Source organism: Coregonus lavaretus (assembly GCF_964263955.1).
Source record: "Coregonus lavaretus genome assembly, chromosome: 13".
Classification (NCBI taxonomy): domain Eukaryota; kingdom Metazoa; phylum Chordata; class Actinopteri; order Salmoniformes; family Salmonidae; genus Coregonus; species Coregonus lavaretus.
In genome coordinates, this window is record NC_140000.1 from 23538926 (window position 1) to 23565985 (window position 27060).

At 45.1% G+C, this 27060-nt stretch overlaps 1 protein-coding gene across 1 annotated transcript in view; it reads right to left on the reverse strand.

Moving 5' to 3' along the window:
- Positions 1–27060, reverse strand: part of LOC311139521 (ras/Rap GTPase-activating protein SynGAP-like) — a gene marked incomplete at its 3' end in the record, with an annotated part of 95899 nt that overhangs the window by 65036 nt on the left and 3803 nt on the right. The window contains exon 2 of the mRNA XM_084174408.1: positions 13276–13381. Within this exon, the coding sequence (XP_084030534.1) occupies positions 13276–13381 (106 nt within the window). The remainder of the gene's footprint in view (positions 1–13275; positions 13382–27060) is intronic.

Here is a 27060-nt window from a genome sequence, read left to right on the forward strand (position 1 = left end):
AAACTTCAGACGGCCCTGTATATGTGCTTTCTTGAGCAGGGGGACCTTGCGGGCGCTACAGGATTTCAGTCCTTCACGGCGTAGTGTGTTACCAATTGTTTTCTTGGTTACTATAGTCCCAGCTGCCTTGAGATCATTGACAAGATCCTCCCGTGTAGTTCTAGGCTGATTTCTCACCGTTCTCATGATCATTGCAACTCCACGAGGTGAGATCTTGCATGGAGCCCCAGGCCGAGGGAGATTGACAGTTATTTTTTGTTTCTTCCATTTGCGAATAATCGCACCAACTGTTGTCACCTTCTCACCAAGCTGCTTGGCGATGGTCTTGTAGCCCATTCCAGCCTTGTGTAGGTCTACAATCTTGTCCCTGACATCCTTAGAGAGCTCTTTGGTCTTGGCCATGGTGGAGAGTTTGGAATCTGATTGATTGATTGCTTCTGTGGACAGGTGTCTTTTATACAGGTAACAAGCTGATATTAGGAGCACTCCCTTTAAGAGTGTGCTCCTAATCTCAGGTCGTTACCTGTATAAAATACACCTGGGAGCCAGAAATCTTTTTGATTGAGAGGGGATCAAATACTTATTTCCCTCATTAAAATGCAAATCAATTTATAACATTTTTGACATGCGTTTTTTCTGGATTTTTTTGTTGTTATTCTGTCTCTCACTGTTCAAATAAACCTTCCATTAAAATTATAGACTGATCATTTCTTTGTCAGTGGGCAAACGTACAAAATCAGCAGGGGATCAAATACTTTTTTCCCTCACTGTATGGTCCTTTGGATTGGTATAGCATTAGCTGTTGGGGTTGTCGGAACATACTAGTCCGAGTCGCGGGGTTGCTGTGCAGTAATAACTGAATGTTGGCATTTGTTTCCCATAAGAATATGCTGCTGTACTAAAGCTCTGTTGGCAAGGGTTAAGAACATAAATTGTAGATTAATAATATTACATTGTTTATTATTTTTGAGAACCCCTAGCTTAGATCACCATGTCTACAGCAGCTTCCACGAGCCCACAGCAAAATTGATACTGATTGTAGAACAGGCTACTGTAAGATTTCAAAAGCATGCCTAGAGAGAGATTGTAAAAGGATACAGCAAAGGGGTGCTTTTGTTATGAGTGTTTTTTAAATGTATTATTCAGCACAGCAACACTGTTTTTATTCTATACTTTTAGAAGTCATGAAACAAACTTCTCCACTTCGTCTCGCACTCGCTCCTCCGCTGAGACTGACCATTAGTCCAGTGAAACAGAAAAACAAGTTATTTCAATTTATGCTCCGATGTGCCTCACAAGTAGTAGGCTACAACAACTGACCTATTACCATTGTTATCCTATAAGCTTGAGACTCGAGTTTTGAAATATAATGGAGAAAATCTGACCTCTCTTACTTTGTATGAAAATAGCCAAATGCATGAAACAATTTATTTCCAGTCAATGTAAATAGCCTATCATTTTTAGGAAGTTAATTTCATTGGAAATATAACTTTGCCCTGTGCTTCTTTGCCCATTCACTGTTAGGCCCTATAGGCTATAGATCATTTAATTGATATCACACAAAAGGCTGCATTGTATGCGCACTTGATCTCCCGTGCCCAGCAGAGAATTGCACTCAGCTTGCATTTTGACTCAGAAAGGGATCTCAACAAAGAAAGGGTTGGTGATGACTGTTCTAGTCTATATCCCAGCAAACAGGGGGCGACCTGAGGAGATTCGGCAACATTCCCATTAGGACATTTCGGCTCGACGATATCCCATTTACGTTCTGAGAACGTTGCGTGATGGTCCCAAGGGAACGTTCTCTTGGGTACTTTTGTCTAGTTCCCAGTACGTTCCCAGGACGTCACTGAGGACCATGTCAGGACCTTTCTTGGATGTTCTCATGACTTTCATTTTACTAGTCCTTAGGACGTCACGTGATGTTCCCAAGTCGGGTGATGTTCCCAAGGGAACGTTTTTCCGGGGGACCTTTTTATAGCTCCCGGTTTGACCCCTGAAGGTTCCCCTGAACATTCTTAGTACGTTGTGTCATGGTCCCCTGGAGGTTTTGTGTAGAAACAAGCTGCTTTCTCAGCTAATGGAAAATACATTTTGGGAGGTTAAAATTATATATTTATGATCTTGATGTACTTACTGTATGGGTCAAATTGAACCAGAACATAAACAGTGTAGACCAAATCAAACCATATTGAAGGGTGAATTAGGCTAACTCTATTATTATTATATGTGTGAAATTAGTTTAGATATAGTTTAGGTGTAGTTTCTATGGGCCATCATCTGCTGCGCAGGCCTGACAGGCAGGGGAGAAAAAATGTCAGGTTAGCGCTTCTTCGTCATGAATCTTGTTCTGGAGGCAGCTATGCAGAGTGGTCACTAGCTGCCACAGCCACAAAGTCATACAATCTGATTTTAAACCTAACCCTAACCCTAGCCATGACTTTAAAAAAGTACATTTGTTTTGTGTCAATATGACACTCTCGGCTCTCCTGGTGTTAAATGGGGTACATTTGTGGTCACCTAGCCTAGCCTACTATCTCCTGGTCGCTGAGACAGTGATCTGAGAGGTTGCCAAGCCTATTGTGATTATTATTACTGTCATATCAGGGCATTATGTTCTAGTCTCATAGTCTATTAATAAAGCTATAGACCTATGCTTTACTATGTGTAAGTCTATGTGAGTCACATGTTAAATGCAAGAGTCATGGATTTACGCAGGCCTACAAGACTATTTGGTCTGTAATGCGAAATCACATGCGATCGATTACAGTAAGGTTAGGGCTATGCTTTTAGGATAATTGAATGATGATTTGAGTGCCTACATTTTGACCCATCTACATCTTTGCTGGCCCTGCCATCAACAGATTTCTGCCTACGCCACTGGTGTGTGTGTGTGTGTGTGTGTGTGTGTGTGCATGATTGTTTGTGTGTCAATGGCTACTCTCATCTACATCAGTGGTTCCTAAGCAAAACCGAAAGCCACACTGCACTGCCCAAAGACTCCCAATCCACATGCTCAGCAAAAAGAAGCTGACTACTACCAAGTTGCTGTCTTCTTTTCCACTGGGTCTCGGTGAGAGCAGGCTTTGGTGAAGGAAACTATCAAAGAAACTTACCGTAAAACGTAATAGCCCAGGTGTTTATTTGCTTCAATCACTGAACGCAACCGGCGCTTATAAGAGACAGACTTCCATTTGAGCCAGGTGTCTATTCACCTCCAGCTCCTCGCTAACCTTTTTCCTACCACCTTGCAGTCTCGCCCTCTTCTGATCCACCTCAGACAAACGTTGAAGTTCGACTTTTTGACAGCCATTTTCTCACTCTTTTTGGATCAATTCCAAAATGCCTGGCTGTTGCCTCGCCCAAATTTTGCTCTGTGAATTTGATCACTGATAGCTTGAATCTGATGTTGTGTTTTCTTTTAGGTGGTGCCATGGCTAGCAAAGATGATATAATAAAACATTTTAAAATGTAACGCACGTGACTGTGGGAATATCAGAGCTGTGTCTATGGTAAAACAATTCATTTAGACCCAGCGTTTATTTGAAACAGGCATTTATTTGCTGAAATGTGTGCCGATGCCCAGCTATTTAAAGGGACAGGTGGCTATTTGAGACTGTGTTTAATTGAAGTTGAAGAAAGTTGCAGTAAATCCCAGACCCTATCGCAGTGCAGAGAGATGGGAAGTATTTTAAGACTACAGCCAACCACTGTATGAGAGCTGACTTACACACTCAGGGCTGAGGAAGGGAAACCAGCCTACACAAGAGGCTCATGGACAACTGCCAGTCAAACCAGGAGCTGTGCTGCTACTGCTGTTATTATTGTTATTGTTCTATTTCATCCTTAGGATATATCACACAAGCCCACAGGGCGCATCACTCATATGTGAGCACTTGATGTTACATAATGTCGACATTTACATAGCTGCTCTGCATAAAAAGCTATTTTCCAGTTAATGCATGGTATTTACAATGGTGCTTCACTCCATTTCTTAACATGTCATTACTGGTACCTAGTAATTGATAAATTGATCAGTAATCGGTTATTGAAGGGGGACTTTTTTATTGTCAACATTTCAATTACAAGAGGATTCTAAAAGACCCATCTTGAAAAATGTATTGTAGCTAATTCTTGCCTAATTTTTCAATAGTATACAGCCCCAACGAATACATATTTACTGTGTAGTAGCACTCTCTACACTGGTGGTTGTTACACATATTAAAGTGGAGGTTGCACAATATATTTCCGCAAATCTAACAATGTAGATTGATGATATTCCATCTTATGCAAAAGTTCTTAATGCAAGGTATTTTTTGCAAAAGTTTCTTTTAACAAATTATACACTTCTATTTTCACAATTTGAATTACATTTATCAAAAACTCCTATACCAACAATACATTGCGGCTTTGACGTCAAGAAGGGAACGGCCTGTTGGTGGCGGCAGTAGCCTGGTTAGCCTGATCGTTTTTCTGTGATATAACTTGCAGGATATCATGGTAGCCAATGTTTGTTTTAGCCATTATACTGCTGCTAGTAGTAGCACTTAGGTTAGCATGTCATTAGCTATAGCTACTATCGGCCAACAACTGAGAGATTTTGTGTAACAGTACGAGAAATGCTGATGTGCTGAACTACTAATAAGTGATGTATTTTAAGGCTGCTAGTGGTTAGCTTGTAGGGTTAAGCTAGGGGTGTAAAAGGGGCTATGCGTAAAGCCTGTGAGCTGTATATGTTTTTATTTTATTTTAAATGAGCTGAAACAGAGTAAAAAAAATCTCAGGATATGGTCAGATGATAAATTGGCTTTATTCAGAGTGCCAAAATAGTTGTTCAAAAACAATAGGAGGACTCGGTATGATGTGGGTCTTCACCGTCTTATGTGGCAGTGTAGTGCTCCTCTTTGGTCAAATTCGGTTAAAATATAAATATCTCCCAAAAAACTAATGTAAAGTGATACATGTCATATTGGGACTTTTAGTTGGAAGGATGAAACAAATAAGAATGTTTAAAAGCAACCTAATTCTACAATATTCCCATTAAGTGAAACATAATTTGATTAGTTGTTCCACATGAAGTAGCTCTACGTCATTCCAAAGAAGTGTGAGAACAGTGATGTAAAATGTTGCCAGAAAACAGTATTGATTCTAGCTTAGAGAGCACACAACTCCATGAACCACCTCTTTCTCTCTCTGCCCCTTTCCCCAGTGAATGTTCCACTGCTCATGTCCACAAGCCGCTAAACAAAGCTACAGTAGCGCTCTATTTGTATTCATTCAGAGTTCCAACATTAAGACAGCAAGATGACTCAGCAAATCTCTCCAAAGACAAGCAGCAGCTTTGGGGGTGGATTTGCAGTTCCCTCAGTGACATACTCACAGGCTACCTGTCATCCTATACTGTTAACTTTATATAGTACTAATAGTCTCACTAAAACTAACAATACTGTTGTTGATACTGCAGTACTATGTATGCTTTCTGCTGCAATTAAAACATACTGAAGTGTCCTTTGGTATTCCCATGTGGTAGCAAACAGAGAATAGAATAATTGGGGTTGGCTAATGGGATCGTATTGCGTAATGTTGCAGTAGATATTTGGGGTCAACGGAGGCTGAATTGCTCCAAACAAAGATACATCTGAGTAACAGACTCACTAATCTAATCTAATCTATGATGCTACAGAATAAAAAATTACGCATATGCAAGGTAACTGTACTGAGGTTGTTGATTGGTTGGTAGGTTAGCGGTGGCTGCTGGTGTATGCTACAAACATGAACCACTTCTGTGTTCCACTCTTACCCTGACAGTTGTTTTGTCCCTAGTGGAATCTCAAAGACATTGCATGTTGTTTTAATGAGTTAAAAGGCTGGGGAAGCCTGGTCAAAATCCATAATTTATACTGTTTATTATGATTAATTTCCTTAAAGTTATTTGAGGAGAAACTAGTTCAGTTATACACGCTAGTATTGTACCTTTAAGATGGGATGCGGAACAACTCCTTTAATAAAATATCAAACTGACAATGTTGGCCCAGAAGACGGAGAGCACAAGTTTTTAATGGAGGAAAATACGAACAACACGTTGTGTTTTTACATTGAATTACCGTTCAGCCAAAGGCTATCAATCAGATAAGCAGTTAGCTAGCTACATTATGGTTGTGATTTTAGCCTGAGGTTAATTCATTCAGATAACGTGGATTTCTCTCAATGACTGAGCAGTCGTGGTGAAAGTCAATTTCAAAATGTAACACATAACATTGAAGGCCAACTTCATTAATGCAGATAATCACATCCAATTTTGAGGAGGTTAATAAGAGAGAGAGAGACAAATCTTTTCCTTCTTAGCGCAGAATGCACCTCTTTGAATGAACGTTATTTCAAGAGACCCAATAGGATCAGGAGCGTGCACTTCAGTGCCAATAAAGATTTAAAAGGATTGTTTCTCTCATTATATTACAAGAAGTCACTAGAGCGCAATGAGCCAAGGAAAGCCCCCTGGTTACACCCTCCCTTAACCCGGGCCAACACTGGGCCAATTGTGCGCCGCCATATACAGTGGGGAAAAAAAGTATTTAGTCAGCCACCAATTGTGCAAGTTCTCCCACTTAAAAAGATGAGAGAGACCTGTAATTTCATCATAGGTACACGTCAACTATGACAGACAAAATGAGAGAGAAAAAAATCCAGAAAATCACATTGTAGGATTTTTAATGAATTTATTTGCAAATTATGGTGGAAAATAAGTATTTGGTCAATAACAAAAGTTTCTCAATACTTTGTTATATACCCTTTGTTGGCAATGACACAGGTCAAACGTTTTCTGTAAGTCTTCACAAGGTTTTCACACACTGTTGCTGGTATTTTGGCCCATTCCTCCATGCAGATCTCCTCTAGAGCAGTGATGTTTTGGGGCTGTCGCTGGGCAACACGGACTTTCAACTCCCTCCAAAGATTTTCTATGGGGTTGAGATCTGGAGACTGGCTAGGCCACTCCAGGACCTTGAAATGCTTCTTACGAAGCCACTCCTTCGTTGCCCGGGCGGTGTGTTTGGGATCATTGTCATGCTGAAAGACCCAGCCACGTTTCATCTTCAATGCCCTTGCTGATGGAAGGAGGTTTTCACTCAAAATCTCACGATACATGGCCCCATTCATTCTTTCCTTTACACGGATCAGTCGTCCTGGTCCCTTTGCAGAAAAACAGCCCCAAAGCATGATGTTTCCACCCCCATGCTTCACAGTAGGTATGGTGTTCTTTGGATGCAACTCAGCATTCTTTGTCCTCTAAACACGACGAGTTGAGTTTTTACCAAAAAGTTATATTTTGGTTTCATCTGACCATATGACATTCTCCCAATCCTCTTCTGGATCATCCAAATGCACTCTAGCAAACTTCAGATGGGCCTGGACATGGCTTAAGCAGGGGGACACGTCTGGCACTGCAGGATTTGGCGGCGTCTGTCCCTGGCGGCGTAGTGTGTTACTGATGGTAGGCTTTGTTACTTTGGTCCCAGCTCTCTGCAGGTCATTCACTAGGTCCCCCCGTGTGGTTCTGGGATTTTTGCTCACCGTTCTTGTGATCATTTTGACCCCACGGGGTGAGATCTTGCGTGGAGCCCCAGATCGAGGGAGATTATCAGTGGTCTTGTATGTCTTCCATTTCCTAATAATTGCTCCCACAGTTGATTTCTTCAAACCAAGCTGCTTACCTATTGCAGATTCAGTCTTCCCAGCCTGGTGCAGGTCTACAATTTTGTTTCTGGTGTCCTTTGACAGCTCTTTGGTCTTGGCCATTGTGGAGTTTGGAGTGTGACTGTTTGAGGTTGTGGACAGGTGTCTTTTACACTGATAACAAGTTCAAACAGGTGCCATTAATACAGGTAACGAGTGGAGGACAGATGAGCCTCTTAAAGAAGAAGTTACAGGTCTGTGAGAGCCAGAAATCTTGCTTGTTTGTAGGTGACCAAATACTTATTTTTCTACCATAATTTGCTAATAAATTCATTAAAAATCCTACAATGTGATTTCCTGGATTTTTTTTTCTCAATTTGTCTGTCATAGTTGACGTGTACCTATGATGAAAATTACAGGCCTCTCTCATCTTTTTAAGTGGGAGAACTTGCACAATTGGTGGCTGACTAAATACTTTTTTCCCCCACTGTAGGGCTCCCAGTCACGGCCGGCTGTGACAGTGGCGCCTCAGCACTGCGATGCAGTGCCTTAGATTGCTTCGCCACTCGGGAGGCCTTTGTCTCCCTATTGTAACTACTGTACCTCATATGTACCTACAGTGCCTTGCAAAAGTATTCATCCCCCTTGGCGTTTTTCCTATTTTGTTGCATTACAACCTGTAATTTAAATGGATTTTTATTTTGGATTTCATGTAATGGACATACATAAAATAGTCCAAATTGGTGAAGTGAAATGAAAAAAATAACTTCTTTCAAAATTTCAAAATAACATGAATATGTATTCACCCCCTTTGCTATGAAGCCCCTAAATAAGATCTGGTGCAACCAATTACCTTCAGAAGTCACATAATTAGCTAAATAAAGTCCACCTGTGTGCAATCTAAGTGTCACATGATTTGTCACATGATCTCAGTATATATACACCTGTTCTGAAAGGCCCCAGAGTCTGCAACACCACTAAGCAAGGGGAACCACCAAGCAAGCGGCACCATGAAGACCAAGGAGCTCTCCAAACAGGTCAGGGACAAAGTTGTGGAGAAGTACAGATCAGGGTTGCCAAAACTTTGAACATCCCACGGAGCACCATTAAATCCATTATTAAAAAATGGAAAGAATATGGCACCACAACAAACCTGCCAAGAGAGGGCCGCCCACCAAAACTCACGGACCAGGCAAGGAGGGCATTAATCAGAGAGGCAACAAAGAGACCAAATATAACCCTGAAGGAGCTGCAAAGCTCCACAGCGGAGATTGGAGTATCTGTCCATAGGACCACTTCAAGCCGTACACTCCACAGAGCTGGGCTTTACGGAAGAGTGGCCAGAAAAAAGCTATTGCTTAAAGAAAAAAATAAGCAAACACGTATGGTGTTCGGCAAAAGGCATGTGGGAGACTCTCCAAATGGAAGAAGGTACTCTGGTCAGATGAGACTAAAATTGAGCTTTTTGGCCATCGTGGAAAACACTATGTTTGGCGCAAACCCAACACCTCTCATCACCCCGAGGACACCATCCCCACAGTGAAGCATGGTGGTGGCAGCATCATGCTGTGGGGATGTTTTTCATCGGCAGGGACTGGGAAACTGGTCAAAATTGAAGGAATGATGGATGGCGCTAAATACAGGGAAATTCTTGAGGGAAACCTGTTTCAGTCTTCCAGATTTGAGACTAGGACAGAGGTTCACCTTCCAGTAGGACAATGACCCTAAGCATACTGCTAAAGCAACACTTGAGTGGTTTAAGGGGAAACATTTAAATGTCTTGGAATGGCCTAGTCAAAGCCCAGACCTCAATCCAATTGAGAATCTGTGGTATGACTTAAAGATTGCTGTACACCAGCGGAACCCATCCAACTTGAAGCAGCTGGAGCAGTTTTGCCTTGAAGAATGGGCAAAAATCCCAGTGGCTAGATGTGCCAAGCTTATAGATACATACCCCAAGAGACTTGCAGCTGTAATTGCTGCAAAAGGTGGCTCTACAATGTATTGACTTTGGGGGGGTGAATAGTTATGCACGCTCAAGTTTTCAGTTTTTTTGTCTTATTTCTTGTTTGTTTCACAATACAAAATATTTTGCATCTTCAAAGTGGTAGGCATGTTGTGTAAATCAAATGATACAAACCCCCAAAAAAGCATTTTTAATTCCAGGTTGTAAGTCAACAAAATAGGAAAAATGCCAAGTCACTGTAAATGTGTCCAGGGTACATAGGCTGTTTCAACACCATGGACAGAGGGCCTAACATGGGCTAAAATCCACCAAGGATGGGAGCTGTTTCGGTGCATTGGACAGCTCCACACAGAGCAAAGATTCTAGGTTGGTCAGTGTGGCTGCAGGCTGAATTTCTGTGGATAGGGTTTAGGTTGAAGTTCTAATTACAACAGATATTTGCATAAAACATTTACAGCACGCTGCAATTATCTACCAAGATGAATGCCGTAATTGCATTTTGATTGCTCCAAATTTAACCGTTTCCGTGCTTTCATGGTGCAATACAAGGAAGTGGATGGGGAAGTAGACTGATTGTGTCTGCGTAACTTTCCGTATCCAATCCAAAGAGCCTATTGAAACATCATATGTGTACCTAATCCTAGAACCAGCGCCAAATGTCTTCATCAGAGATGGTCATTACATCAGGACCCAGCTGGGATTGTTGTCAAGTGTCTTCATTTATCAAAACTATGGGAGAAATGCACACTTTCATCCTCTCCTCAACGAAAATTCACGTTTGAAGTATAGATACAGCACATAAACATGTTGGATGCATACCAAGATGGATACAAATTCAATTTTGTTTTTTTATAACACAAGAGTAATCTATGACTTGTACTGTCTGTGTCCCTGGAATGAAGCACTTACAGTGAGGGAAAAAAGTATTTGATCCCCTGCTGATTTTGTACGTTTGCCCACTGACAAAGACATGATCAGTCTATAATTTTAATGGTAGGTTTATTTGAACAGTGAGAGACAGAATAACAACAACAAAAATCCAGAAAAACGCATGTAAAAAATGTTATAAATTGATTTGCATTTTAATGAGGGAAATTAGTATTTGACCCCTCTGCAAAACATGACTTAGTACTTGGTGGCAAAACCCTTGTTGGCAATCACAGAGGTCAGACATTTCTTGTAGTTGGCCACCAGGTTTGCACACATCTCAGGAGGGATTTTGTCCCACTCCTCTTTGCAGATCTTCTCCAAGTCATTAAGGTTTCGAGGCTGACGTTTGGCAACTCGAACCTTCAGCTCCCTCCACAGATTTTCTATGGGATTAAGGTCTGGAGACTGGCTAGGCCACTCCAGGACCTTAATGTGCTTCTTCTTGAGCCACTCCTTTGTTGCCTTGGCCGTGTGTTTTGGGTCATTGTCATGCTGGAATACCCATCCACGACCCATTTTCAATGCCCTGGCTGAGGGAAGGAGGTTCTCACCCAAGATTTTACGGTACATGGCGCCGTCCATCATCCCTTTGATGCGGTGAAGTTGTCCTGTCCCCTTAGCAGAAAAACACCCCCAAAGCATAATGTTTCCACCTCCATGTTTGACGGTGGGGATGGTGTTCTTGGGGTCATAGGAAGCATTCCTCCTCCTCCAAACACGGCGAGTTGAGTTGATGCCAAAGAGCTCGATTTTGGTCTCATCTGACCACAACACTTTCACCCAGTTCTCCTCTGAATCATTCAGATGTTCATTGGCAAACTTCAGACGGGCCTGTATATGTGCTTTCTTGAGCAGTGGGACCTTGCGGGCGCTGCAGGATTTCAGTCCTTCACGGCGTAGTGTGTTACCAATTGTTTTCTTGGTGACTATGGTCCCAGCTGCCTTGAGATCATTGACAAGATCCTCCCGTGTAGTTCTGGGCTGATTCCTCACCGTTCTCATGATCATTGCAACTCCACGAGGTGAGATCTTGCATGGAGCCCCAGGCCGAGGGAGATTGACAATTATTTTGTGTTTCTTCCATTTGCGAATAATCGCACCAACTGTTGTCACCTTCTCACCAAGCTGCTTGGCAATGGTCTTATAGCCCATTCCAGCCTTGTGTAGGTCTACAATCTTGTCCCTGACATCCTTGGAGAGCTATTTGGTCTTGGCCATGGTGGAGAGTTTGGAATCTGATTGATTGATTGCTTCTGTGGACAGGTGTCTTTTATACAGGTAACAAACTGAGATTAGGAGCACTCCCTTTAAGAGTGTGCTCCTAATCTCAGCTCGTTACCTGTATAAAAGACACCTGGGAGCCAGAAATCTTTCTGATTGAGAGGGGGTCAAATACTTATTTCCCTCATTAAAATGCTAATCAATTTATAACATTTTTGACATTGTTTTTCTGGATTTTTGTGTTGTTATTCTGTCTCTCACTGTTCAAATAAACCTACCATTAAAATTATAGACTTATCATTTCTTTGTCAGTGGGCAAACGTACAAAATCAGTAGTGGATCAAATACTTTTTTCCCTCACTGTAAGTAGAGGACAACATCGGAAGGTCTATTGGCCCTCATCCCCCAGAGCAAACAATGCTCTATCTCGATCTTGTGTTTCATTGGACAGTTTAGCCTTTCATTTTGATTTCATGCCTTTGTGTTCTATTTTTTAAGTCTTGTCAAAATTTGATTTTCTAATATTTGTTTTATACATAGATTACCATTATCCAATCCACTTGTATGCAATCTACTCACTTGCTTGCATCAAATCTACTCTCACTTTCGGATTATCCCAAAAATGATCTCACTAAGTTATCTCAGTTCCAAGTTATGCAGTAGGTCACAGACTTTTTGAAATGGGTCACTGTGTCACAAGCAGTTCCCTTGACACTGACTCTGTAAATGTGGAATTCTGATGACAGCATGGCAGGTTTCTGTTAATCAGCTCATTAATGGGCTGCCTGGAGGGCCTTGGCCGCCTGGGGGGGCATCGATCCCATTCAGTATGGGCTCTCACTGCAGATGGTTCTCAATGGAAGGCTGTTGGATAACATATGCTATACCATAGATATGCTTAGAGTGTGATGAGCACCACTCTTCTGGAGTCAGTAGGCCTGTGTAGCCTGTGCAGTTATAGGAGAGTATTGCTGTGTCAGACCTGAACAGGTTCATGTCAAATATGGAGTGAGTGGCCTATTGCAGTATCCCCACAGGACTGTTGTGGGGAGAGTTGCCCTATGTGGACGATGGGAGTGTATCAATGCTGAGACATTGTACATGAGGCAGAGAGGCAGTGTGAGAGAGGTGGAGTAAGGCAAAGAGGCAGGCAGAGACAACGAGTCAGAGAGGCAGTAAGAAAGACAGAATCACAAAATATCAGAGGTAGAGAGGCAGAGAAAGGTGAGAGCAGCCCATGACAGGTAGAGTCAGAAACACAAAACCAGAATGAGTAAAATGGGCCTCCCCATTCAAGTCAATGACGCCATAATGGGTGGACTGGCAGCCATTGCGAGGGTCCCCATAAGAATGAAGCAGGAAGTAAAAGCAGGAAGTACAACATTACATTTGTGCTTTAAGGTCAGAGGTTTCAAGCCCATTCTATTCACTGTATTTCTATGGACAGAAAGGATTCAGAGAGATAGAAGGGCCCATGGCCTACTCACCCATCTCTGGATGGTGCCTCCCCTCAACAGGAACGCTGACTGTCCTTCGCAGCAGCTTGTTCCTGTGCAATTCGGAGCGCCGCTCGCGCATCAACAAAGGGTGTACCTGCATATGCACAGAGAGACAAGGTCAGGTCAACACACACAATGCATTAGGCAATATTTTCTGAAGACTATAATGGATAGTATCTTGAAATGTCTATCACTGAGCAGCAGCGGTGCGTGGGTAAAATCACTGGGGAAGCCAAGCCAGGAAAAAAAAGCCATATTACAACCTATGTGTTGTGATAATTGCGTTGTTTGCTCTATAACCTGTTAATGCCTTGACACCTTGATTTATAGGCCTAAGCTCAATTGGTAGAGCATGGCGCTTGTAACGCCTGGGTAGTGGGTTCGATCCCCGGGACCACCCATACATAAAAATGTATGCACACGTGACTGTAAGTCGCTTTGGATAAAAGCGTCTGCTAAATGGCATATTATTATTATTATAAGACACAATGGCAGAATAAATTCAACCACAACTTTGCAACATCTGTCCGATGAAGTCCACAAAGCATTTTGCATGTAACAAACAGATACATGACCTACAGCATGGCCAAGCAAGTTAATGTTTCTGACATTTTCGGACTATTAAACAACCATTGATTTAGAACCATGGAGAGTTACCGCAAGTCGAAAAGTAAACAGGAGCTGCCTCCATAATTCCAGCACCATTTCAACTTCAACATTTCAACAGAATCAAATCACCTAGGCTAATGGTTAGTTTAATATAGTGACAACTAAAAGATACCAAAAACAATTGAGTCCAGTCAACACAAGCTAAATAGGATGTGGCATGGTACTGATTTGTGTGTGTGTGTGTGTGTGTGTGTGTGTGTGTGTGTGTGTGTGTGTGTGTGTGTGTGTGTGTGTCTGTCTGTGTATTTATATTTTGGACAACTTTTACTTTTACTTCACTATATTCCTAAAGAAAATAATGTACTTTTTACTCCATACATTTTCCCTGACACCCAAAAGTACTCGTTACACTTTGAATGCTTAGCACGGCAGGAAAAGGGTCCATTCACACACTTATCAAAAGTGGTCATCACTACTGCATCTGATCTGGCGGACTGACTAAACACACATGCTTCGTTTGTAAATGATGTCTGAGTGTTGGAGTGTGCCCCTGGCTATGTGTAAATTTAAAAAACAAAAAAATCGCGCTGTCTGGTTTGCTCAATATAAGGAATTTGAAATTATTTATACTTTTACTTTGATACTTAAGTATAGTTTTGCAATTACATTTACTTTTGATAGTTAAGTATATTTAAAACCAAATACTTTTAGACTTTATATAACTTTATAAGTAATAATTTACTGGGTGACTTTCACTTTTACTTGAGTCATTTTCTATTAAGGTATCTTTACTTTTACTCAAGTATGACAATTGGGGACTGTGTGTGTGTGTGTGTGTGTGTGTGTGTGTGTGTGTGTGTGTGTGTGTGTGTGTGTGTGTGTGTGTGTGTGTGTGTATGTGCGTGTGCGTGTGTGCGTGCGTAAGTATAAAAAACATGTTGATTCACACTACTTGTAGAGAAACGCCAATGCCATCCTCCTCTCTTTCATGTTGATGAAACGGTCTATGACTCTGTCATATAGTACATTCTTTTAGTTTTTGTTGTACTAGGCTACCTGGCTAAAATACTTGCTCGCTAACCTAACTTCCTTTCATGAGCAACGATGCGCCAGGCCAGCTAGTTAACATTAGCATACTACATCTAGCTACATATTGAACTTCCATCCTTTCAGGCCAGGGGCACAATGTATGAATTTATGGTTCGATCAGAATCACCGTTATAATCATTGTCCAAATCCCTACATTCATGGCTAATTTAGGAAAGGGATGATTTTAGCTAGCTAGCTAGACACTGGAGGACAACGACACAATGAGATGCAATAATTCAAGTTTTTTCTCTAAATGACATTCTTCTTTTGACGTGACTGGTGTGAAGCAAAATCCAAATTGGCTTCCCTTTACACTTTTTTTTGGTGCGCCAGGATCATTCACAGTTGAGCTCACTCAGTTTAGCTCAACGCTGATTGGCTATTATTGAATTTTAAAAAATTAACAAGGGAGGCCAAATGCTCGCTGGCTTCCCTTGCATGCAATGTTACCGGCGGCAACAACGTCATACTCTTTTTGACCAGACAGCCTCAGATAGATGGGCTACACATACAGAGACAGAGGGGCGCTGTTTCAGTCGCTCAGATGCTTTCTAATGTGAGATACACTACATGACCCAAAGTATGTGGACACCTGCTCGTCAAACATCTAATTCCAAAATTATGGGCATTAATATGGAGTTGGTCCCCCCTTTGCTGCTATAACAGCCTCCACTCTTCTGGGAAAGCTTTCCACTAGATGTTGGAACATTGCTGCAGGGACTTGCTTCCATTCAGCCACGAGAGCATTAGTGACGTCGGGCACTGATGTTGGGCGATTAGGCCTGGCTCGCAGTCGGTGTTACAATTCATCCCAAAGGTGTAAGATGGGGTTGAGATCAGGGCTCTGTACAGGCCAATCAAGTTCTTCCACACCGGTCTCGACAAACCATTTCTGTATGGACCTCGCTTTGTGCACGGGGGCATTGTCATGCTAAAACAGGAAAGGGCCTTCCCCGAACTGTTGCCACAAGGTTTGAAGCACAGAATCTTCTAGAATGTTATTGTATGCTGTAGCGTTAAGATTTCTCTTCACTACACTCAGACCATTATTCCTCCTCCACCAAACTTTACAGTTGGCACTATGCATAGGGGCATGTAGCGTTCTCCTGGCATCCGCCAAACCCAGATTCGTCTGTCGGACTGCCAGATGGTGAAGCGTGATTCATCACTCCAGAGAACGCGTTTCCACTGCTGCAGAGTCCAATGGCGGCACATTGTGATCTTAGACTTGTGCGTGGCTGCTCAGCCATGGAAACCCATTTCATGAAGCTCCCGACGAACAGTTCTTGTGCTGATGTTGCTTCCAGAGGCAGTTTGGAACTCGGTAGTGAGTGTTGCAACTGAGGATGGTCAATTTTTACAAGCTACGCTCTTCAGCACTAGGCGGTCCCGTTCTGTGAGCTTGTGTGGTCTACCACTTTGCGGCTGAGCCGTTGTTGCTCCTAGACGTTTCCACTTAACAATAACAGTTGACCGGGGAAGCTCCAGCAGGGCAGAAATTTGACAAACTGACTTGTTGGAAAGGTGGCATCCTATGAAGGTGCCACGTTGAATGTCACTGAGCTCTTCAGTATGGGCCATTCTACTGCCAATGTTTGTCTATGGAGATTGCATGGCTGTGTGCTCGATTTTATACACCTGTCAGCAACGGGTGTGGCTGAAATAGCCGAATCCACTAATTTGAAGGGGTGTCAACATACTTTTGTTTATATAATGTACATTCAGCCTCTTGGAATTGAAGGAAAATTATGAAACACAGAGAGACGAAAGATACTTTTTTATTTTTTATTTATTTTTTTTACATTTTTGGGGGAAGCCTGGCTTCCCTTGGCAACCATGAATACACGCCACTGTCACTGAGTCATGTAATACAGGACAGAATTTTATTTGCATTCCACATGAATTAAGTTGCATTAGTTGCAATCAATTGATAATGTACAGTGCTTGATAATCAATATAGAATTCAGGGAGCCTGAATTTCCTACATAACTACTAGATTTCAGCATGTTTACTCTGACATAGATTTATTGAGAACAGTTGGTTAATATGGCCAGTTTATGACAATCCATTTGGGCCAGAAGTCCCTGACTTCATAAAACACGGGCTTGAGGGGAAATAGACAGGAGAATACGGTACATGAATCAATGCTCCTGTGCTTGGTATGTTTATCGAGGCCTTGGGAGAAACCCTGTTCTCTTTGAGAGTACAACACAGTGGCTAGCTATATTACACTCACAGAGACAGAGCCTACTGAACATGCAGAGAGCCAATATCCAAATACAGTATTGAAGCAATGCAGAGGACCAATGTCAGATAATTACTATAGGAAATATTTGTCAAAAAAGGTCACTATCTGACTGTGAATATCAGAGTATTACATACAGATATGGAGACCCATATCAAAGCATTGCAACAAAGACATAGCAAAAGGGTCTATACAAAAGGTCAATGACCACGGATTTTATGAGGTTTACAGGTAATAATAACCAATAATAGCTAATAACCAAGACCAATATGTCAGCATTGTATAGACAGCTCTATATACACATAATGGCAATATCAGGACTTCATAGACAGATCCTGTAAACACAGAGGGCCAATGTCAGAGGATAGCAAGGAGAGCTGAGATTGTGCCTGAGGGTCTTAATGACCAAGCCAATAACAGAGAAGGACAGTAGTGGTCACACACAGTCATATGTCCCATAATAAGACACAGATGGGTGCCAGTCAAAGGATCCCTGTAAAGAGCACTCAATGCACATGTGTGTGTCTGTGTCTCGCTCTCTGTCTGTGTCTCTGTCTGTCTGTCTGTACTTGTGAGTGTGTGTGCATAAGGGCCTTTGTAAATGTATACAATATGCATGTCTGTTGGTGTAATGTGTGTGTGTGTGTGTTTGTGCACAATAATCTGTGTGTATATGTGTGTGTATGTGTGTAAGGGTATGGCCATGTCAGCTGTAATATTATAGACATGTAGCAGGGCTACCAGCACAATATGGATGACATAAACGTTTAATACATACACCCACTGCAGGCGACAGCACCCACCCACCCCCCAACATACATAACATGCAGTCTACTGTGCTAGACTGTGGATGCACAGCACAGAGCACAGCACTCCATAGAGTACTTTACCACGGTGTACCATCCCCCATAGCCCAGTGAGCCGGAAGACATCTCCCAGCTCTGTCAGTGGCAGGATTCATCTTGTTGACGTTTACCTCTTTTTTTTTTACGTAATCAGGGATACACACACCATAAATCAAGTGTGTATTTGATTATGCTCGCATTATCCACTTAGTGCATACTAATGAGTATGTTGTGAGACGCATCGCACGCTGAGGACAGATATATTGCTAGTTACGGAATGAGTTCCTCAATGAAAAATATAAGACACCCAATCTTTATGAGTCCAGTATGCACATGCATAAAAGCTTGTTTTTTTATGGACTCGCCTTCCCTTTTATTTGAGCAATTATGCACTGAAAGACTTTGCTTTGCTGTTTATATTTTATTTATGCTACACTGCGAGCACACTGTTTACAATGTGTCAGACCTAATTTTAACATCTGTTTATAACGTTCACATTATTTCTGGTTATTTCTCGATGTAATCTAATTTACCTCAATATTGGACCATAACACTCTAGGAATATCCTTGTAACACAGATATACTCTCTAAGATGTTAATAATATGAGCGATCTGTCTTCAAGCCTTTTATACTGTCATAAGCGTAATAGTTGCTATATTTTCGGATAATTAACGGATACAGTGGTGGAAAAAAGTATTTAGTCAGCCACCAATTGTGCAAGTTCTCCCACTTAAAAAGATGAGAGAGGCCTGTAATTTTCATCATAGATACACGTCAACTATGACAGACAAAATGAGGAAAAGAATTCCAGAAAATCACATTGTAGGATTTTTTATGAATTTATTTGCAAATTATGGTGGAAAATAAGTATTTGGTCAATAACAAAAGTTTCTCAATACTTTGTTATATATCCTTTGTTGGCAATGACACAGGTCAAACGTTTTCTGTAAGTCTTCACAAGGTTTTCACACACTGTTGCTGGTATTTTGGCCCATTCCTCCATGCAGATCTCCTCTAGAGCAGTGATGTTTTGGGGCTGTCGCTGGGCAACACTGTCACGGTTCAGACAGACGACCAGAGGACCACAATTGCATCACACCAGAAAGTTTATTAAAACTTAAGGGAAAAGGGAAGTAGGGAGTGAATGAAGGCTCCAGGGGTAACAGGGATCCCGTCCAATGTGCTGGGTCTGTGCCCCCCCCAGTGGCAGCGATGCGTCCTATGAAGCCGGTGGTGGGTGGTCCAGAAGTCCTGGGGGGGGGAGACACAGACACAACAGGGCGGAATGAAACAAGGCAGCAGTACAGTACAAGGGAAATCCAAAATACGTAGTAGCAAGGCAGAAGGCTGGTCAGAGTTACCGGGATTGAAGAGTAGTCAGGAGTCGTTATGGCAGAAGCAGGTCTGGATCTCCTGGGGCAGAAGAGTATCCAAAAATCAGGCAGGTCCGGGGTCACAAAACCAGGGTGAGCCAGAAGCGCGAGCAAACAGGTTCCGGGTGTGAGCTTTGCAGACGATCTGACACCGGAGAGCTGAAAGACAGGGCCTTAAATACTGGGAGAGGTAGTGGGTAATGCAGCGCAGCTGGCAGAGTAATTAGAGCAGAGCAGAGCAGGGACAGGTGGAGCTAGTTAGGCTGAGTAGAGAGAGTGGTGAGCAGAGTGGAAGAAAATTAAGGTGGTAACCCGGTGGAGTGAGAGGCTCATGACAGAACCCCCCCCCCAAGGGACGGCCCCAGAAGTCCCAAGAGCAACACCACGCCGGGCGGGAGGAGGGGAGCCGGAGGAGGGCTAGAACTCCTCCGAACGGTCCGAGTGAACGTCCTCATCCTCGGAGGAAGCCGGAGGGCCGTGGTCGGGAGATGGGACAGGTCCCGAGACAGGATCAGGCACAGGACAGGAAGCCGAGCGGGCAGGACGGTTAGGGACCCCTCTGGGGCGGCCCCTACGGATTGCAGGTTGATCAGGATGCCGTTGGTGGAAAGCGGTGATGAGAGTCCTATCCACAATCCGACTAGCTGGCACCCAGGTCCTTTCCTCAGGTCCATAGCCCTCCCAGTCAATGAGGTACTGGAGACCCCTACCCCTCCGTCTGGACCGAAGCAGGCGGCGGACGGTGTAAACCAGACCACCATCGACGAGCCGTGGAGGAGGAGGACAAGGCGCAGCAGGGACCAGCGGACTCTCATGGATGGGCTTAATCTTAGACACATGGAAAGTGGGGTGCACCCTCAGGGAATTAGGCAGTTGGAGCCGGACAGCAGTTGGGCTAATCACTCTTATGATAGGGAATGGGCCAATGAACCGAGGTGCCAGCTTCTGCGACTCCACCCTGAGTGGCAGGTTCTTCGATGACAACCACACCCTTTGACCAACATGGTAGGTGGGAGCAGGAATTCTCCGACGGTTGGCCCCGGTAGTGTAGCTGGCAACGGATCTGAGGAGTGTGGCTCGGGCTTGTGACCAGGTGCGGCGACATCGACGGGCAAAAGCAAGTGCAGATGGGCAAGTAACCTCCTCTTCCTGGCTGGCAAATAGAGGAGGCTGGTATCCATAAACACATTGGAAAGGGGACATACCGATGGCAGAGCAGGTCAGAGAATTGTGTGCGTACTCCACCCATGTCAATTGCTGCGACCAGGAGTGGGGGTTGCGTGAAGTCATGCATCGCAGTGCCTTCTCGAGCTCCTGATTAGCCCGCTCTGACTGCCCATTGGATTGGGGATGGAATCCGGAAGTCAGACTGACTGTGGCTCCCAGCAGGTGACAGAACTCCTTCCAAAAAGCGGAGGAGAATTGTGGACCACGGTCAGAAACTACATCCTTTGGCAGTCCGTGGATCCGGAAGACGTGTTCCAGGACCACCTGGGCGGTCTCCTTGGCGGTTGGGAGCTTGGGGAGGGGAATGAAGTGTGCCATCTTGCTGAAACTGTCAACTATGGTGAGAATGACGGTCATGCCACTTGAAGGGGGCAGCCCCGTGACAAAGTCAAGGGCGATGTGAGACCAGGGACGTCTGGGCACAGGCAGGGGCTGCAGCAATCCGGCTGGGGGCTGGCAGGACGACTTGTGTTGGTTGCAGATGGGGCAGGCTTGGACGAATTCCCGTACATCCTTTCTCAGAGAGGGCCACCAGAACCTCTGGGCGAGCAGGTTGTAAGTGCGGGTGGAGCCAGGGTGACAAGCTAGGCGGGAGTCATGTCCCCACTGAACGACCTGGGACCTCAGGTCTTCGGGGACAAAAAGGCGGTCAGCTGGGCAAGTGCTGGGACCTGGCTGGTTACGGAGAGCCTCCAGCACCTGTTCCTCAACAGCCCAGGTCAGAGCTGCAACGATGCAGGGACTTGGCAGAATCGACACAGGGTCCTTGGAGGGGGTGTCATCCTTCTGGAATTGACGGGAGAGGGCGTCTGGCTTGGTGTTGCGTGATCCAGGCCGGTATGACAGAGTGAAATTAAACCTGGTGAAGAACAGGGCCCAGCGGGACTGCCTGGAGTTCAACCGTTTGGCCGTGCGGATGTACTCCAAGTTCTTATGATCGGTCCAAACGAGAAATGGAATGGTGGACCCCTCCAGCCAGTGACGCCACTCCTCCAAGGCAAGCTTCACAGCCAGCAGCTCACGGTTCCCTATGTCGTAATTGCACTCAGAGGGGGACAACCGACGTGAGAAAAAGGCACAGGGATGGAGCTTCCTATCCTCCGCAGCCCACTGAGAAATCACAGCACCAACTCCCACATCCGAGGCGTCCACCTCCACAATGAATTGCCGGTCCACATCAGGCATCTGGAGGATGGGAGCGGAGGTGAACCTCACCTTGAGGGTACTGAAGGCTTTGTCGGCTGCTGGGGTCCAGGTGAAGGGTTGCTTGGTGCTGGTTAGAGCAGTGAGAGGGGCAGCAACGGTACTGTAGTTCCGGATAAACTTTCTATAGAAGTTAGCAAACCCCAGAAACTGTTGCAGCTTCTTTCTGTTCTCCGGAACTGGCCATGAAGTGACTGCTGATACTTTGGCAGGATCCATTTGGATACTTCCCTCTGCCACTATGTACCCCAGGAAGGCCACTGTCTTGACGTGAAACTCACATTTCTCTGCCTTGGCGTAGAGGGAATTCTCCAGAAGACGATGAAGGACTTGCTGGACATGGCGGGTGTGTTCAGACAGGTTTCTGGAGTAGATTAAGATGTCATCCAGGTAAACGAAGACAAACTTGTTTAACATGTCCCGCAGTACATCATTCACTAGAGCCTGGAACACAGCAGGAGCATTGGTGAGGCCAAAAGGCATAACCAGATACTCGTAGTGGCCTGTTGGTGTATTGAATGCGGTTTTCCATTCATCTCCCTCCCGGATCCGCACTAGGTGGTAAGCGTTTCTGAGATCCAACTTGGTAAAAACAGTGGCTCCCTGGAGCAACTCAAAAGCAGAGGTGAGCAGAGGCAGAGGGTAACGGTTTTTCACTGTGATGTCGTTGAGTCCCCTGTAGTCGATGCAGGGGCGAAGAGATCCGTCCTTCTTCCCCACAAAGAAGAAGCCAGCACCAGCAGGAGATGAAGATGAACGGATTAATCCTGCGGACAGAGAGCCATTGATGTAGTCCTCCATGGACTTTCTTTCAGGAGCAGACAACGAATAAAGACGACCCTTTGGAGGGGCTGTTCCAGGGAGGAGGTCGATGGCACAGTCGTACGGTCGGTGAGGGGGCAGAGATGTGGCTCTTGCTTTGTTAAACACCTCTCTGAGACCATGGTAGCATTCTGGGACATTGGAGAGGTCAGGAGCGGAGTTAGTAGGTACTGGCCGAGGGGGTAGTGCGGCAGCAAGCAGGCAGGTTCGGTGGCAGTCCTCTCCCCACTCCCTGATCACCCCGGTCACCCAGTCGAGCTGAGGGTTGTGCCGGCGGAGCCATGGGTAACCCAGGATGAGGGGTTGGCCTGGAGAGGGGAGCAGGTGAAACTGGATAGTTTCTTGATGGTTTCCGGACAGACCCATCGAGACCGGGGCCGTGACATGAGTGACCGATCCGAGTAAGTGTCCGTCCAGTGCCCGGGCAGGAATAGGAGGTGTCAAACGGAGGTTCTCCAGTCCCAGTTGGCGTGCCAGCTTGATGTCCATTATGTTGGCTTCGGCTCCAGAATCCACCAGAGCAGCCAGGGTGTGAGTTGAGTCAGAGAGGCGGAGGTGAACTTGCAGCAGGGGTTTGCGGTCGGAGGACTGGATGGTCATTGAACTCAACCGGACTCCCCCAATGCCCGGTGAGCTTCGGCCCTTTAAAGGGCAGGTTACCACACGATGTCCATCACCTCCACAATAGAGGCAGAGGTTTGAGGTGAAGCGGCGCTGGCGCTCTGCAGGAGTGAGAGAGGCTCGCCCAATCTCCATAGGCTCAGACTGATCAAGCTGACCTGGGTGAGTGGCAGTAGATGACAGGAGCCCAGTCGGATCTCTCCGAATGCCGGTAGTAGGTGGACCTTGGCGCCCCCTCTCACGACGACGGGTCTGTATCCTTCTGTCGATCCTGACAGTCAGTGCGATGGCTTCATCAAGAGTGGAAGGCAGTTCATGGGAGACCAACTCGTCCTTGATAAAGTCAGCCAAACTATGGAAGAACGCGTCCACCAACGATGGTGTGTTCCAAGAACTTCGTCTAGCCAGGGTTCGGAAGTCGATGGAATGGTCTGCGACTGTACGTCTGCCTTGTCGAATACTGAACAGTTCACGAGACGCCTCTGCGGTTGGTGAATCCAGGTCAAACACCTTCAGCATCTCCTCAGCAAACAGGTCGAAGGTTGCACATGCGGGGGTTTGACGTTCGAACTCTGCTGTTCCCCAGAGTCGAGCTCGGCCCGTCAGGTGAGTGATGGTATACCCAACTTTAGCCCCCTCCGTGGCGAAGGTCCTTGGCTGCAAGGAGAACTGAAGTCGGCAGCTAGTCAGGAATGGCCGGACCTGGGTTGAATCGCCGTTGAACCGCTCGGGGTTTCCAATCTTGGGTTCCGGAGCAGCGGCTGCAATGACCGGGGCAGGTAACTCGGGGGCAGGGCTGGTGGGCAGACTGGCTGGGGTAAGGTTGGTGAGGAGTTGAATGATCATGGCGAGTTGTTGTTGCTGCTGCTGGAACTGCTGCTCATGCTCATCGGTTTCCATGTCGGGGAAAGTGTGCGCTGAGTCCATAATGGTCAGATCGTACTGTCACGGTTCAGACAGACGACCAGAGGACCACAATTGCATCACACCAGAAAGTTTATTAAAACTTAAGGGAAAAGGGAAGTAGGGAGTGAATGAAGGCTCCAGGGGTAACAGGGATCCCGTCCAATGTGCTGGGTCTGTGCCCCCCCCAGTGGCAGCGATGCGTCCTATGAAGCCGGTGGTGGGTGGTCCAGAAGTCCTGGGGGGGGGAGACACAGACACAACAGGGCGGAATGAAACAAGGCAGCAGTACAGTACAAGGGAAATCCAAAATACGTAGTAGCAAGGCAGAAGGCTGGTCAGAGTTACCGGGATTGAAGAGTAGTCAGGAGTCGTTATGGCAGAAGCAGGTCTGGATCTCCTGGGGCAGAAGAGTATCCAAAAATCAGGCAGGTCCGGGGTCACAAAACCAGGGTGAGCCAGAAGCGCGAGCAAACAGGTTCCGGGTGTGAGCTTTGCAGACGATCTGACACCGGAGAGCTGAAAGACAGGGCCTTAAATACTGGGAGAGGTAGTGGGTAATGCAGCGCAGCTGGCAGAGTAATTAGAGCAGAGCAGAGCAGGGACAGGTGGAGCTAGTTAGGCTGAGTAGAGAGAGTGGTGAGCAGAGTGGAAGAAAATTAAGGTGGTAACCCGGTGGAGTGAGAGGCTCATGACAAACACGGACTTTCAACTCCCTCCAAAGATTTTCTATGGGGTTGAGATCTGGAGACTGGCTAGGCCACTCCAGGACCTTGAAATGCTTCTTACGAAGCCACTCCTTCGTTGCCCGGGCGGTGTGTTTGGGATCATTGTCATGCTGAAAGACCCAGCCACGTTTCATCTTCAATGCCCTTGCTGATGGAAGGAGGTTTTCACTCAAAATCTCACGATACATGGCCCCATTCATTCTTTCCTTTACACGGATCAGTCGTCCTGGTCCCTTTGCAGAAAAACAGCCCCAAAGCATGATGTTTCCACCCCCATGCTTCACAGTAGGTATGGTGTTCTTTGGATGCAACTCAGCATTCTTTGTCCTCCAAACACGACGAGTTGAGTTTTTACCAAAAAGTTATATTTTGGTTTCATCTGACCATATGACATTCTCCCAATCCTCTTCTGGATCATCCAAATGCACTCTAGCAAACTTCAGACGGGCCTGGACATGTACTGGCTTAAGCAGGGGGACACGTCTGGAACTGCAGGATTTGAGTCCCTGGCGGCGTAGTGTGTTACTGATGGTAGGCTTTGTTACTTTGGTCCCAGCTCTCTGCAGGTCATTCACTAGGTCCCCCCGTGTGGTTCTGGGATTTTTGCTCACCGTTCTTGTGATCATTTTGACCCCACGGGGTGAGATCTTGCGTGGAGCCCCAGATCGAGGGAGATTATCAATGGTCTTGTATGTCTTCCATTTCCTAATAATTGCTCCCACAGTTGATTTCTTCAAACCAAGCTGCTTACCTATTGCAGATTCAGTCTTCCCAGCCTGGTGCAGGTCTACAATTTTGTTTCTGGGGTCCTTTGACAGCTCTTTGTTCTTGGCCATAGTGGAGTTTGGAGTGTGACTGTTTGAGGTTGTGGACAGGTGTCTTTTATACTGATAACAAGTTCAAACAGGTGCCATTAATACAGGTAACGAGTGGAGGACAGAGGAGCCTCTTAAAGAAGAAGTTACAGGTCTGTGAGAGCTGTAACTTCCAAAATACCAAATACTTATTTTCCACCATAATTTGCAAATAAATTCATTAAAAATCCTACAATGTGATTTTCTGGATTTTTTTTCCTCAATTTGTCTGTCATAGTTGACGTGTACCTATGATGAAAATTACAGGCCTATCTCATCTTTCTAAGTGGGAGAACTTGCACAATTGGTGGCTGACTAAATACTTTTTTCCCCCACTGTATATTCATTCACAAGACTTCAGAGACGTCCCTAAATGTATCTATCCACTCTTCTCTACCACTGATTCCTTGAGCCTGTGCTGCACCAGAGCTCATTTCTGCATTCTACAAGCACTTTGCTAATTAAATGTATCGATACACATAAAATAGTAATATAAAGAAATGTGATCAATATACAGTATACTGTAAGTGCTAAATGCTATGATCATCTAAGTGTAGTATTACTTAATAAATCATTTTTAATCAGAAAGTTTTGCTCTGGACTTCAGTTTAGTCTAAGGCATGGACCTGTCGATTTCCTCATTGAGCGGAGTAACTTTGACTAGGAATAAGAACTGAAAAGGTTCACAGAGCAGCTGAGGGAACGTTTAGGTCACATTAAACTCTGACTGAAAACTGATTTTAAACACCCTGCATAAATACTAGTCTATCATGACATGCTAAACACAGTAATTTCCACAATGATGTCCATTTGAACACAGTTAGCCCACTCCCCCCTCATCCCCACTGTGTCCCGATTCAGACACAATTCATCACAGCAAGTGTATGGAAAAGACCCCCCCGCTCCACACACACACACACACTCTCTCCCTTGTAAACACCCCCCACCCTGACACACAGCCCTTTCTGGTTGCGATAGGGAACACCTGGGCGCTATTTATAGCCTGTGTGGCAGTGTTGATTGGCCGGGGGGGGGGGGGGGGGCTGGTTAGGACAGTGGTGCTGCAGCTGGGGACTTGACACAGCCTTGGCACCGTCCCTGGCAGCCATGCCCATGAATGGGCACACAAGGCAGGTTGGGACACAACACCGGCAGACCAGACAGAGGGCACATGGGGCCCGCACTGCACTCACACAGGGACAGTGGTCTAGCATTGAGACCTGCAGTGAGCAAGAAAGCATGCTAAGTGGGAT